The following is a 15,566-nucleotide window of genomic DNA, read 5'->3' as shown; positions in this document are numbered from 1 at the left end:
GTTGAGTCTGTGACTTCTTAGTAACTCTAAAATCAAGCACCAAATGAATGGCATTTTTAAAAATATGTAATCAAGCATAGAGGACTGATGGGAAGGCTGCTATAAAATAAATAAATACATAAATATATATATAAAATTGATACTTCTTTGGGCCCCTGTTTAAAGCAGCGTGAAAAAATATTTTAAATATATTTTTAAAAAGCGTTATTGAGGTATAATTTACATATCATAAAGTTAACTTAAAGTAGGTTGTAGTAAGTTTACGAAGTGTGCAAGTCGCACCGCAATCTAGTGTTTTGTTTGTTGTTTTGTTTTTTTGAAGCAGGATAAATTTTTAAGTAACTGCTACGGAGGTCTTGCAAGCGCTCCCACCTTCCTGGGAAAATGGTTAGTTTCTATTTAACAATTTTAACTGAGCTCAGCTGTTCGCGTCTCTTAGTGGGAGTAGATTGCGCCAGCCAACTGTTCCCAGGGGAGCACTTTCCTTTCTCTGATCATGGTTCTTAGGCTCTAGTTATTCACTTTGCAAACTCCAGGCTCCGGTCGCGCACGGGACGAACTGCGGGGAGTGAGCCGTGCGGGCCGCCGTAGTCAGCTGCTAAGAGCAGGAAGAGTCCGAGCGGCGGGCGGAGTCTGCAGGATGGCACCGGACCCCTGGTGAGCCCAGGGTGAGGGTGGCGGTGCGCGGAGGGACCTTCGGGGAAGCCGGGCTTCCGGGGAGCAGGCGATCACTTCGCATTGCCCCTGGAGGCCTTTCGAGATGAGGGGAGGGGCAGCGAGACCCTTCCTCTACTGAGGGGACTCAGCCACATCCCGCCACCCTTGGTCCTTCCAAGGGTAGCTGGGGAAGGAGACCGGGTGGTCAGCTGGAGAGCTGAGGATTTGAGCCAAATCTCTGAATATTTCTCTAGCTTTTCTGGGCTGCATCTCGCTGCGGGGATTTCCCGCCCATCCTGGTTGTGGAGCTGGCCGGTGCAGGCTTCCTTGGACTCCTATAAAAGTGAAGTCGAAATAACCTTTTTGTAGCATGTCTGTCCATCTCGGTAAACCCCCTTATTTCACAGGTGGAGAAACCGAGGTTCAGAATCCATGGTCACCAGCCAGTTAGTAACCAGCTGGGTCTAAGACCTAGATCCTGGGGGCCCTTCCAGATACAGGAACCTGGGAGGGAAATTGTGCGCTTGTTTATAAGGCATTTTGCACTTTCTTGAGTTAATATCATGAAGTCTTTTCCTTTAGCAGTAGCTTCTGCAGTAAAACAATAGGTGATAAGGGTCATTTATTTAGCAGTCAATCCCAAGGACTGCTTGATGAAAGATGTAACTTTTGATCTCAAGGAACATATTGTTTGATCCCAAGGAACATATTGTTATTGAACATAGACTTGACCTTTCTGCTTAATAATTAAAAACATTACAGCTCTATAACGTTCTTGTTGGAATATATGTCTTATGTTGTTATTTCTAATATAGTTTATAATTCTTTAAGTTACCCTCAGCCTGGATGTTAGAAGAATGGGTTCCAAGAACAAAGTTGAGTTACCTGGAATCTAGGTTATTTGGGTCAATTATTTAATTTAGCATTGACCTTTTTAGACCTAATTTTAGGCCGGACGCGGTGGTGGCTCACGCCTGTAATCCCAGTACTTTGGGAGACCGACGCAGGTGGATCACCTGAGGTCGGGAGTTCGAGACCAGCCTGACCAACATGGAGAAACCCCCTCTCTACTAAAGATTACAAAATCAGCTGGGCGTGGTGGTGGGTGCCTGTAATCCCAGCTACTCAGGAGACTGAGGCAGGAGAATCGCTTGAACCCGAGAGATGTAGGTTGTGGTGAGCTGACATAGCGCCATTGCACTCCAGCCTGGGCAACAAGTGCGAAACTCCGCCTCAAAAAAAAAAAAAAAAAAAAAAAAAACCAAAAAACCCAAATCCCTAATTTTAACAGTTATATACACCCCTTGATAGAGAATATCTAATTTAGAGAATATTGAAAATTTGCAGAGGAAAATAAATAGCATCTTTAACTCTATAATTTGGAAATAGCCATTGTTTAATTTTTAACAATGAATTTGTTACTTTAATCTGTATTTTATATATAGTAAAACAGCATTTCTCTATGTCATTGGACATTCTTTGAAAACATAATTTTCTTTCTCTCTCTTTTTTTTTTTTTTTGAGATGGAGTCTTGCTCTGTCACCCAGGCTGGAGTGCAATGGCATGATCTTGGCTCACTGCAACCTCCACCTCCCGGGTTCAAGCAACTCTCCTGCCTCAGCTTCCAGAGTAGCTGGAACTACAGGCTCATGCTGCCACACCCAGCTAATTTTTTGTATTTTAGTAGAGACAGGGTTTCGCGGTGTTGCCCAGGCTGATCTCGAATTCCTGAGCTCAGGCAATCTGCGTGCCTCGGCCTCCCAAAGTGCTGTGATTACAGGTGTGAGCCACCACACCCGGCCTCATAATTTTCTAATGTTGCATAATAATGCATCACATGAATGACCATAATTTATTTTTCTCCTCATATTAGTTTTTTGGTTTTTTGATGTTTTGTTTTGTTTTATGATTGCAAAGGCAGTTCCTTTGTTCCATCTCTTATTTCCTTGGGCTCCCTGTCTAGAAGTAGGAATTAGAACTGTTGAAAGTGAAAGCATTTATTTTTTTTTTTGTTATTCTCAATTAGTTTGACTAAGTGGCTTTCTCATTAGATTGTTGAAAGTGAGGGCTGAAGGGTACGAACATTTTTAAGGCCCTTGATACTGTGAACCCCAAAGTATCTGAGACAGGACTCAATCAATTTAGAAAGTTTATTTTGCCAAGGTTAAGAATGCACCCGTGTGGATCACGAGGTCAGGAGTTCGAGACCAGCCTGGCCAACATGGTGAAACCCCGTCTCTACTAAAAATACAAAAAAAATTAGCTGAGCGTGGAGGCACGCGCTGTAATCCTAGCTACTTGGGAGGCTGAGGCAGGAGAATCGCTTGAACCTGGGAGGCAGAGGTTGCAGTGAGCCGAGATTGCGCCACTGCACTCCAGTCTGGGCGATAGGGCGATACTCTGTCTCAAAAAAAAAAATAATAATAATAATAACAAATGCACCCGTGACACAGCCTCAGGAGGTTCTGAAGACCTGTGCCCAAGGTGGTTGGGGAACAGCTTGCTTTTATACAATTTAGGAAGAATAATACATGAGTTAATACATGTGAGATTTATGATGGCTCAATCCAGAAGGGCGGGACACCTTGAAGGGGGTGGGGGAGGCTTCAAGGTCATAAGTAGTTTGAAAAATTTTCTGATTGGCAATTGGTTGACTTATTATCAATAGAAAGGAATGTCTGGGTTATGATAAGGGGTAGTGGAGACCAAGATTTTATCATGCAAATGAAGCCTCTGGGTAGCAGGCTTTAGAGAGAATAGATTGTAAATGTTTCTTATCAGACTTAAGACCTGTTTCAGGTTAACTTTGGAATGCCCTTGCCTGGGGGGTGGGATCCATGCAGATGGTTTATTTTTGGTTTACAATACATATTCCTAAATTGCCCTCCACCTTCTTTAAAAACCTATAAAAGGCCAGGTGCGGTGGCTCATGCCTGTAATCCCAGCACTCTGGGAGGCTGAGGCAGGCAGATCACAAGGTCAGGAGTTTGAGACCAGCCTGACCAACGTGATGAAACCCCCTCTTTACTAAAAATGCGAAAATTAGCTGGGCATGGTGGTGCACGCCTGTAATACCAGCTACTCAGGAGGCTGAGGCAGGAGAATCACTTGAACCTGGGAGGCAGATGTGCAGTGAGCTGAGATCGCACCACTGCACTCCAGCCTAGGTGACAGAGTGAGACTCCATGTCAAAACAAAGCAAAACAAACAAACAAACAAAAAACCTATAAAAACAGATTCAACTACAGTTTTACCTTTGTGTTGCTAAAGTCATAGGTCATTGGCACCTCCCTCAGTGTTTAGAAATGGAATAGAGCAGTTACTATTTTAATGGCCTATCAAAACAAGTGGTAAGCTGGCTGTTTAACAGAAGTAGCACATGATACTGTCTCTAAACTGGTTCTTTGCTAATGTTAATTAGCTTTACCGTCAGGGTAACTTATTTGTTGATGATATACCGTTTCCAGAAAAATTACACTTAAACCTTAATAGTTTTATATTCCTGACTGGACTTTTTATGTTGGTAGCATGGTCTTCTTTTTGTTGATTTGCTTTTTAAAAACTTTATTTTGGAAGGTAAAAGATACACAAACTAGAATAGTACAATGGGCCCCTTCCATACTCACCACCCAATTTCTGTAATTATCAATATTCTGCCATTCTTGTTTCATCTCTGCCCTCCACACCTTTTTTTTTTTTTTTGAGACAGAGTCTTGTTCCGTTGTCCAGGCTGGAGTGCAGTGGCACGATCTTGGCTCACTGCAGCCTCTGCCTCCTGAGTTCAAGTGATTCTCCTATCTCAGCCTCCCAAGTAGCTGGGATTACAAGCACCCGCCACCACACCCGGCTAATTTTTGTGTTTTTAGTAGAGACAGGGTTTCACCATGTTGGCCAGGCTGGTCTTGAACTCCTGACCTCAGGTGATCCCCCATCTTGACCTCCCAAAGTGCTGGGATTACAGGTATGAGCCACCACACCCGTGCCTGGCCCAGATTATGTTTTTTTTTTTTTTTTTCTTTTTTTTAGACGAAGCCTCTCTTGTCTCCCAGGCTGGAGTGCAGTGGCGCGATCTCGGCTCACTGCAACCTCTGCCTCCCGGGTTCAAGCGATTCTCCTGCCTCACCCCTCCGCCAGATTGCTTTTCTAAACTAGTACTTCAGGCACCTCTGTGCTTGATAGTGTAATGAGGTTGTCTATTACCCCAGGCCAAGGGTTCCAGGACTTTGCCACAGATTTCAATCTCTTGGAAAACTTTTAAAGCTCCCCACGCCCAGGACAAACCCCATACCAGTTTGATCAGAATGCTGAGGTTGGGACCAGGCATTGTTATTTTTTTAAAGATTCCCCAGTGATTGCAACTTGTTTCAGAACTACTGCTCTTTAGGGCTAAAATAACAACACAAGGACTGGAGTCAGGACACCTGGGAGTTTGTGGCAGCTGTTACATTTCTCATAACCTCTTTAGGGCCTCTCTCTGTGTGTAAAAGTGTCCTCTATGGCTCTAAAATTCTCCTTGAAGTCTAACCTTGTTAGACTGGTGTTCAAGGCTCTGCAGAAACTAGCTTCTACTCATGTCTACCATTTTTTACTTACCAGGCTTCCAGGGCCACCACGCAGCCAAACGTGCCGGACACGTTCCTTTCTGTTCATCTTTGCTTGCTCTGTCTTTCACTACGTCTAGAATATGCTCCTGCCTCCTGTCTGAATAAGAGACCTGTTTTAACCTTGTGGTCATCCAGATGTAACCTCATGGACCTTTTCCATCTGAGCGCCTTGGCCAACAGTAATCTCTCCCACCTCTGAACTCCAGACATACTTACACTTAGATCCCACATTTGGCAGGAGGCAAAACTTACTGTATGTGGTTCATTTTTATATGTATGGTCTGGACCCCAGAGCCAGACCTAGGCTCCTCTTTTCATGATAATATGGAGGAAGAAAAGGTGAAATGTGGCAAAGTTGGGAGCAGGACCCAATTTTCCTTATTTAGCCTCCTATTTTCTTAATTCTGTGTTTTCTTATATACTGCTATTTTTCCATACACACGCATACATGAATACATATATGAATGATGTACATGTGATATATATGAATATATAGTATATATGGATATCAATGATACATATGTGATATGTATGAATATATGTATCAGTGATATGTATGATATATGTGAATGTGTATGATATATATATGATATATACGTGAATGGTGCTGCTTTAGAGTATAGTGGTTAGTGGTTCAGGATCCTCCCTCAGGATCCTTACAATATGAAGCTCTTAGCATAGGACCTGGCTCAGGTCAGGTACTCAGCTGTGACTATTGCTATAATTACTCTAGTAAGATTCCTAAGGGAATTGATGGGTACCTTTTCCTTCATTTAAAAAAACCACTTATCAAGTTCCCTCAGTGTTCAAATGATATGTGGGAATTGGAAGGTTTCAAAAAATATATTGTTTACTCAAGCAAAACTTAGGACATTAGGGCTAACGGGAGTTTCCAATATTTTGTAATAGACTAGTCCTGGAAAAGAATGCTGGTCACGTTAGTCCACAGAGTCCCTGCTTTTTAGGAGCAGACTGCCTGGTAGGAGAAATGAAATGTGTATCCCTGCTTAAGTATTTTCATTTTTTTGTTTGTTTGTTTGTTTGAGACGGAGTCTCACACTGTCGCCAGGCTGGAGTGCAGTGGCGCGATCTCAGCTCGCTGCAACCTCTGCTTCCCGGGTTCAGCGATTCTCCTGCCTCAGCCTCCCAAGTAGCTGGGATTATAGGCACCCGCCACCATGCCTGGCTAATTTTTTGTATTTTTAGTCGAGAGAGGGGTTTCACTATGTTGGCCAGGCTTGTCTCGAACTTCTGACCTCGCGATCCACCCGCCTTGGCCTCCCAAAGTGCTGGTATTACAGGCATGAGCCACTGCGCCCGGCCTGCTTAAGTATTTTCTATATGATAGAAAGTAAAAATGCTCTGAGAGAAGCAAAACATCAGGGGCTATTGGGAGTTCACTGTGAACCCTTCAAAGCCTCCAACCCTGCTGAATAACAACTAGAAGCTTATTAAATATTTTGAGAGAATTCTGGCAAGCTCAGATGTCAGGCGGGTGCGGGGCCTTTGTCCCCAGAGCATTTGGTTTTAGGCTAGACAGTACTTGCTGTTCCTGCACCCTAGAGCTGTCCCCCAGGCATCTGTGAGGCCAGCTTCTTCACCTTGCCTCAGTGTCACCTGAACGTAAGTAGCAGCTCCTCATCACTCTCTGTCCCTTTATCCTGCTGCACTTTTCTTCTTAGCACCTGTCAACACCTGACATACTATGTATTTATTTGTCTTATGACTTTCTTTCCCTAAGATATGGGCTCCTTGAAAGAGGGACTGTGTTCATTCTCTTCACTGCTGTACCAGTGCTCAGAACATGCCCAGTGCAGCGGAGGCCCCCACATTAAGAGCCTCGGCTCTGGGGCCAGACAGCCTTGGTTTGCAGCGGGCAGAACCACTTGGGCAAGTCACTTTACCTCCTTGTGCCTCCTTTTCTCCTGTGCGAGTTGGAGATGGTAATGGTACCCACTTCATAGCGTTCCTGTTTAGATTAAGTGAGTAATTACTAACGAAGCCTTCAGAATAGTGCCTGGCACATGGTAAATAACGCTCAGTCCATGTTGCTTTTACTGGTGATGTTATTCTTCCCTTCTGTTCGAATTCTTTGGCTAGAATGAAAATGTCAAACTTAGGGCAAAGATTTCTTCTAAAGAACCTTATATATTTTCTCTTTTTACGACTTTGATGCAGGTTCTCCACATACGATTCTACTTGTCAAATTGCCCAAGAAATTGCGGAGAAAATTCAACAACGAAATCAGTATGAAAGAAAAGGTGAAAAGGCACCGAAGGTAATATCAGGAGAGAATTAGTACCCAATGATTTGTTTGAGTTTTGAGGTCCAAAAACCCTATCTTCCTTTGAGGCTCTCTGTGCACATGTGTGTATGATGATCTCTCTGCTTACATATGTTGAATTGGCAGAACAGCCAACCAGTTAGTAGTTATTTAAACATTGAGACTAAATGAAGCATAACACATTTAAGTTCTCCTGTTTTACTTTAAATATTTCTAACAATTTTATAGTCTCGTTCAAGGGTTAGTAAACTTCCTCCAGATAATAAATCTTTTAGTTTTTGCAGGCCAGGAGACAATGTCTTCAAGTCTTTGAGTTTCTATCCTCACCACAAGGATAGTTATAGTTTTTACATTTTCCATTAAAAATGTAAAAACAGGCCAGGCGTGGTGGCTCACACCTATAATCCCAGCACTTTGGGAGGCTGAGGCGGGCAGATTGCTTGAGGCCAGGAATTCAAGACCAGCCTGGGCAACATGGTGAAACCCCGTCTCTACTAAAAATACAGAAATTAGCCGGGCATGGTGGTGCACACCTGTAGTCCCAGCTACTCGGGAGGCTGAGGTGGGAGAATTGCTTGAACCCAGGAGGTGGAGGCTGCAGTGAGCCGAGATTGCACCACTGCACTCCAGCCTGGGCAACAGAGTGAGACTCTGTCTCAAAAAAGAAAAAGATGTAAAAACCATCTTTAGTTATGGGCTGTATAAAAACAGTGATGGGATTTGGCTAGGAAATAGATTTTTGTGAAATCACAAGTTTATACTTGTGATTATGATTAAAAATGTAAGCCTTCGATTCAAATCTAACAGCACACCTTTCTTCCTTATTTTCCCCATTCCAAATTTGTATGTGCTTTCTCTCACACTGAGAATCCTAGTTTCCAAAAGCATCAGTATGTTTTTACTCATATGGTCTATTTTACAGTTTACAGAAAATGGTTTCCGAATGACTGTAAAGTACCGCGACGAACACTAAGTTCAAACTTTGAGTCTTTTTAAGTTTAGATTAATCTACTAAGAATACTGAGGTTATTATGTTCCAAAGTTATGAGAATTTTTTTTTAAAGAGTTTAGCTTTCAAGTTCAGGGGTACATATGCAGGTTTGTCGTATAGGTAAGCTTGTGTTATGGGGGTTTGTGGTACACATTATTTTGTCACCCAGGTATTAAGCCTAGCACTTCCTATTTTTCCTGACCTCTTCCTGCTTCCGACTTCCTCCCTCTGCTAGGCCCCAGTGTGTGTCATTTTCCTGTATGTATCCATATGTTCTCACCATTTAGCTGTCTCCTGTATCAACAGAGTGAACAACCAACCTACAGAATGTAAGAACATGTGGTATTTGGTTTTCTGTTCCTGCATTAGTTTGCTAAGGAGAATGGCCTTCAGCTCCATCTATATTCCTGCAAAGGACATGATCTCGATCCTTTTTACTGCGGCATAATATTCCATGTTGTATATGTACCACATTTTCTCTATCTGATCTACCACTGATGGGCATTAGATGATTCTATGTCTTTTGTTATTGTGAATAGTACTGCAGTGAACATACACATGCATGTGTCTCTTTCTGTTTTTGAGACGGAGTTTTGCTCTTGTTGCCCAGGCTGGAGTGCAGTGGTGCGATCTCGGCTCACTGCAACCTCTGCCTTCCAGGCTCAAGCGATTCTCCTACCCCAGCCTCCTGAGTAGCTGGGATTACAAGCGCCTGCCACCAGGCCTGGCTAATTTTTGTATTTTTAGCAGAGATGGGGTTTCGCCACATTGGCCAGGCTTGTCTCGAACACCTGCCCTCAGGTGATCCACCCACCTCGGCCTCCCAAAGTGCTGAGATTACAGGTGTAAGCCACTGCACCCCGCCCACATGCATGTGTCTTTATGGAAGAATGATTTCTGTTCCTTTGGGTATATACCCAATAACAGGATTGCTGGATCAAATAGTATTTCTCTTTTTAGTTCTTTGAGGAATTGCCACACTGTCTTCCACAATGATTGAACTGATTTACACTCCCACCAACAGTGTATAAGCATTCCTTTTTCTCTGTAACCTCGCCAGCATCTGTTATTTTTTGACTTTTTAGTAATAGCCATTCTGACGGGTGTGAGATGGTATCTCCTTGTGGTTTCGATTTGCACTTCTCTAATGATCAGTGATGTTGAGCTTTTTTCCTATGTTTTTTGGGACCATGTCTGTCTTCTTTTGAAAAGTGTCTGTTTATGTCCTTTGCCCGCTTTTTAATGGGGTGGATTTTTCTTGTAAATTTGCTTAGGTTCCTTATAGATACTGAATATTAGACCTTTGTCAGATGCATAGTTTTCAATTATTTTCTCCCAGTTTGTAGATTGTTTGTTCACTCTGTGGATAGTTTCCTTTTCTGTGCAGAAGCTCTTTCGTTGATTAGAGCCCATTTGTCAGTTTTTGCTTTTGTTGCAATGGTTTTTAGTGTCTTTGTCATGAAATCTTTGTCTGTTCTCATGTCCAGAATGGTATTGCCTAGGTTGTCTTCCAGGGTTTTTATAGATTTAGGTTTTACACTTAAGTCTTTAATCCGTCTTGAGTTAATTTTTGCATATGGTGTGAGGAAGGAGTCCAGTTTCTATCTTGTGCACGTGGTAGCCAGTTATCCCAGCACCACTTATTGAATAGGGAATCCTTTCCCCATTGCTTGTTTTTGTCAGGTTTGTCGAAGATCAGATAGTTGTACATGCAGCCTTATTTCTGGGTACTCTTTTTTTTTTTGAGACAAGTGTTGCTTTATCACCTAGGCTGGAGTGCAGTGGCATGCTCTTAGCTCACTGCAACCTCTCCCTTCTGGCTTCAAGTGATTCTTGCATCTCAGCTACCCAAGTAGCTGGGATTCCAGGTGTGTGCCACCATGCCCAGGTAATTTTTGTAGTTTTAGTAGAGAGAGGGTTTTGCCGTGTTGGCCAGGCTGGTCTCGAACTTCTGACCTCAAGTGATCTACCCGCCTTGGCCTCCCAAAGTGCTGGGATTATAGGCGTGAGCCACTGTGCCTGGTCAACTGGGTTCTCTATTCTGTTCCATTGGTCTATGTCTGTTTTGGTTACTGTAGCCCTATAGTATAGTTTGAAGTTGGGTAGCTTGATACTTCCAGCTTTGTTATTTTTATTTTATTATTATTTTTTTGAGACAGAGTCCCGCTCTGTCACCCATGCTGGAGTGCAGTGGCATGATCTTGGCTCACTGCAACCGCCGCCTCCTGGGTTCAAGTGATTCTCGTGCCTCAGCCTCCTGGGTAGCTGGGATTACAGGCATGAGCCACCACTTCCAGCTAATTTTTGTAGTTTTAGTAGAGATGGGCTCTCGCCATGTTGACCAGGTTGATCTCGAACTCCTGACCTCAGATGATCCTCCTGCCTTGGCTTCCCAAAGTCCTGGGATTACAGGCGTGAGCCACTGTGCCCGGCCCAGCTTTGTTCTTTTTGCTCTGGATTGCCTTGGCTATTTGGGCCCTTTTTTGGTTCCATATGAATTTTAAAATACTTTTTTCTAGTTCTGTGAAGAATGTCAATGGTAGTTTAATAGGAATGGCATTGAATCTATAAATTGCTTTGGGCAGTATGGCCATTTTAACGATATTGCTTCTTGCTGTCCATGAGCATGGACTGTTTTTCTATTTGTTTGTGTCATCTCTGATTTCTTTTATTTATTTATTTATTTTTTCTGAGACTGAGTCTTGCATTGCTGCCCAGGCTGGAGTGCAGTGGTGAGATATGGGCTCACTGCAAGCTCCACCTCCTGGGTTCACGCCATTCTTCTGCCTCAGCCTCCTGAGTAGCTGGGACTACAGGCGCCCGCCACCACGCCCGGCTAATTTTTTGTATTTTTAGTAGAGACGGGGTTTCACCTTGTTAGCCAGGATGGTCTCGATCTCCTGACCTCGTGATCCACCCGCCTCAGCCTCCCAAAGTGCTGGGATTACAGGTGTGAGCCATCGCACCTGACCCGTGTCATCTCTGATTTCTTTGAGCAGTGTTTTGTAGTTCTTCTTGTAGAGATCTTTACCCCATGGTTAGCTGTCTTCCTAGGTATTTTATTTTCTGTTGGTAATTGTAAATAGGATTGCATTCCTGATTTGGCCCTTGGCTTGACTGTTGATATACAAGAATGTTAGGGATTTTTTTGCACTTTGATTTTGTATCCTGAGACTTGACTGAAGCTGTTTATAAGCTTATTGAGCTTTTGGACTGGGAGTATGAGGTTTTCTAGATACAGGATCATGTTGTCTGCAAACGGGTAGTTTGACTTCCTCTCTTCCTATTTGAATACCTTTTCTTTTCCCTCCCTCCCTCCCTCCCTCCTTTCTTTCTTTCTTTGTCTCTTTCTCTCTTTCTTTCTCTCTTCTCTTTTTTTCTCTCTTCTCCTTTCTTTCTCTTTCTTTCCCTCTTTCTTTTTCTTTTTCTTTCTTTCTCTCTTTCTTTTTCTCTTTCTTTCTCCTTCCTTCCTTTCTTTCTCTCTCTCTCTCTTTCTTTCTTTCTTTTCCTTCCTTTCTCTCTTTCTCTCCCTTTCCTTGTCCTTGTCCTTTCCTTTCCCTTTCCTTGTCCTTTCCCTCTCCTCTCCTCTCCTTTTTCCTTTCTCTTCTCTTTTCTCCTCTCCTCTCCTCTCCTCTTTTTCTCTTGCCTAATGGCTCTGGTCAGGACTTCCAATATATGTTGAATAGGAGTGGTGGCAGAGGGCATCCTTGTCTTGTGCCAGTTTTCAAGCAGAATGCGGCCAGCTTTTGCCCATTCAGTATGATGTCGACTGTGGGTTTGTCATAGATGGCTCTTTTATTTTGAGGTATGTTCCTTGAATACCTAGTTTATTGAGAGTTTTTAACATGAAGTGGTGTTGAATTTTATCAAAAGCCTTTTCTGCATCTATTGAGATAATCATGTGGGTTTTGTCTTATTTCTGTTTATGTGATGTATCACATTTTTTGATTTACATATGTTGAACCAACCTTGCATCCCATGGATGAAGCCTACTTGATCGTGGTGGATAAGCTTTTTGATGTGCTGCTGGTTTCGGTTTGCCAGTATTTTTTTGAGGACTTTTGCAATAATTGATTCTTTCTTTTCTGTCTTATGTTATCGTTTGTTTCTGTTTTTATTCATTTTCAGGAGTTGCTTTTTCCAACTTTTTAAATTGAATTTTAAATAAGTAAAACATTTACATCGTTCAGAAGTCAAAATTATATAAAAGTGACACTTAAAGTCTTGTTCCCATTCCTCTCTTTTCTACTTTTTCTTAACCTACTTCTTCTAAATAACCATTTTCATTTAATTTTTGGTTTATTCTTCCTGTGTTACTTTTTGCAGAAATAAGCCTCTATGCATATGTATGTGTGTGTCTCTGTGTGTCTGTGTGTATGTTCTTCCTTCTATATAAAAGATACTCTTTCAGGCTGGGCACGGTGGCTCACACCTGCAATCCCAGCACGTTGGGAGGCCTAGGCGGGTGGATCACCTGAGGTCAGGAGTTTGGGACCAGCCTGGCCAACATGGTGAAACCCCATCTCTACTAAAAATACAACAAATTAGCCGGGCATGCTGGCGAGCACCTGTAATCCCAGCTACTTGGAAGGCTGAGGAAGGAGAATCACTTGAACTCAGGAGGCGGAGGTTGCAGTGAGCCGAGATTGTGCCATTGCACTCCAGCCTGGACAAGAGTGAAACTCCATCTAAATAAATGAATGAATGAATGACACACTCTTTCGTATCTTGGTCTTTTCACTCTACATTTTATTTCATATTCCTTATTCTTCTTTAGGGCTGTGTGGGTACTCTACTGCATAGATGTAACATTCTTTATTTAACGTGTCTCCTAAGGAAGGGCAATTAGATTGCTTCCAGTCTTGAGCTGCTGTGAATAATGCCGCAGTAAATAACCTTGTCCTTTAAAAAAAATTATGTGCATAGGTGTCTTTGAAAGGTGAGTTCTCAGAACCAGGGCATATGTAATTTTTTTTAAACCTGTTGTGAAATCCCCCCTCAAAGGGGTTGTCACCCTGGGCACCCCACCAGCAATGTGTGAGCGCTTCTGTTTCTTCACAGCCTGGCCAACAGAGGGTGTTGCAAGTCTTCTGAATTTTTCTTAACCTCATAAGTGAGAAATGGTATTTCAGTGTCGTTTTCAATTTGTATTTCTCCTATAATGAGTCAAGTGGAGTGCGTTTTCATATGCTTGAGGGCCATTTACATATGTATTCTTTCTGTGAACTGTCTTGTCTTTGTCCATTTTTCTACTGGATTATTAGCCTTGTTAGTCTTGATCTTTTAAGAGCTCCTCATGTATTAGGGAGATTAGCTCCTCGTGATAAATTGCAGTTATTTCCTTTCCTTTATCATTTGACATTTGACTTGCTTCTGGTAGTTTTGTCATGTGAAAGTTTCTTTTGTTTTTTTGCTTTTTTTCTGAGACGGAGTCTCATTCTTGTCACCCAGGCTGGAGTGCAGTGGCGTGATCTCAGCTCACTGCAAGCTCCTCCTCCCGGGTTCACGCCATTCTCCTGCCTCAGCCTCCCGAGTAGCTGGGACTACAGGCACCCGCCACCACGTCCGGCTTTTTATATATTTATAATTTTTTGTATTTTTAGTACAGACGAGGTTTCACCGTGTTAGCCAGGGTGATCTTGATCTCCTGACCTCGTCATCCACCTACTTCAGCCTCCCAAAGTGCTGGGATTACAGGCGTGAGCCACCGCGCCTGGCTGAAAGTTTTTTTTTTTTTTTTTTTTTAAATGAAGTTGGCTGTCAATCTTTAATTCTTCCGTATATTTAGTCATATCTAAGTTTTTGCTGTTTCCAGGTTATAAAAAATTTATTCCTGCTTTCTTCTAGTAAATATATGGTTTCATCTTTTACATGAAGGGCTGTTATCTATTTAACTAGTGTCATCATCTTAGACAGTTAGATTCTTTCTAATTGCAAATGATTTTTAAGTATAGCCAAATGTTGAAATAAATTCTTCAACGTAGACTTTCCGGATTTGGGTTGTATAACATTTTAAGCCTTTGGAACACATATATTGCAGAATAACATTTCTATACCAATTTTGATTATCTTTGAAAAAATCTCTACTAGGTAAAAATCCTATGTTACAGTTTAATATGCATTTTTTGTTACGTCTTGAACATCTTTTCTTTTCTTTTTTTTTGTCCAGATGGAGTTTTGCTTTTGTTGCCCAGGCTGGAGTGCAGTGGCACAATCTCGGCTCACTGCAACCTCCGAGCCTCCCAGGTTCAAGCGATTCTCCTGCCGCAGCCTCCCAAGTAGCTGGGATTACAGGCACCCGCCACCATGCCTGGCTAATTTTTGTATTTTTAGTAGAGACGGGGTTTCATCGTGTTGGCCAGGCTGGTCTCAAACTCCTGGCCTCAAGAGATCCTCCTGCCTTGGCCTCCCAAAGTGCTGGGATTACAAGCATGACCCACTGTGCCCAGCCTTGTTTCTTAATTTCAAAGTTTTCTTTTTATATATATTAACTATATTAATTGATCTGGCATATTTAGTATAAATACTTTCTCTATTAACTTGATTTTGTAAGTGACATTGTAAAACGTGTACCGGTTTTTAAATTTTATTTGAAATTATCAGCATGTTTATTGGTGATCTTTTCTAATGAGGGGAGGAGATATCATGCTTAAAAAGGCCTTTTACATACAGAGGTTATATAAATAATTATCTATTTTTTCCTTAAGCTTTTTTTCTGTTATTTTGTTTTGTTTGTGTAAATCTTTGAAATACTTGGTGTTTACTTTCGTGTGTCATAGGTGTCTAATGTTATTTTTTCCCCATTTGCTCAATTATGAATTTCTTTCCTTCCCTCATATGAAATAGTTCGTATTTCATTCACTGAATTTTTTTTTTTTTTTTGAGACAGTTGCGCTCTGTCGCCCAGGTCGGATCGCAGTGGCGCCATCTCGGCTCACTGCAAGCTCCGCCTCCCGGGTTCACGCCATTGTCCTGCCTCAGCCTCCCGAGTAGCTGGGACTCCAGGCGCCCGCCACCATGCCCGGCTAA

General features: G+C 42.4%; 1 protein-coding gene across 12 annotated transcripts in view; it reads left to right on the top strand.

Annotated features, from left to right (window-relative positions):
* Window positions 1-617: 617 nt before the first annotated feature.
* Window positions 618-15,566, top strand: part of STX8 (syntaxin 8) — a 358,471-nt gene continuing 343,522 nt past the window's right edge. For 11 of the 12 annotated variants that reach the window (XR_012425279.1, XR_012425280.1, XR_010582271.2 and 8 more), the window contains exons 1-2: window positions 618-657; window positions 7,441-7,540. Coding sequence is in view for 7 of the 12 variants with exons in the window: in XM_005582878.3 (XP_005582935.1) it covers window positions 641-657; window positions 7,441-7,540 (117 nt within the window). In the remaining 5 variants the exon portion in view is untranslated. Of the gene's footprint in view, window positions 658-4,944; window positions 4,968-7,440; window positions 7,541-15,566 lie in introns of those variants that run through there. The other variant, XM_074018582.1, reaches the window with a different exon arrangement.

The sequence above is a fragment of the Macaca fascicularis genome, chromosome 16 (assembly GCF_037993035.2).
Source record: "Macaca fascicularis isolate 582-1 chromosome 16, T2T-MFA8v1.1".
NCBI lineage: Eukaryota > Metazoa > Chordata > Mammalia > Primates > Cercopithecidae > Macaca > Macaca fascicularis.
The sequence above is the reverse complement of the archived record's forward strand: the minus strand, read 5'-3'. Positions and strand labels throughout refer to the sequence as shown.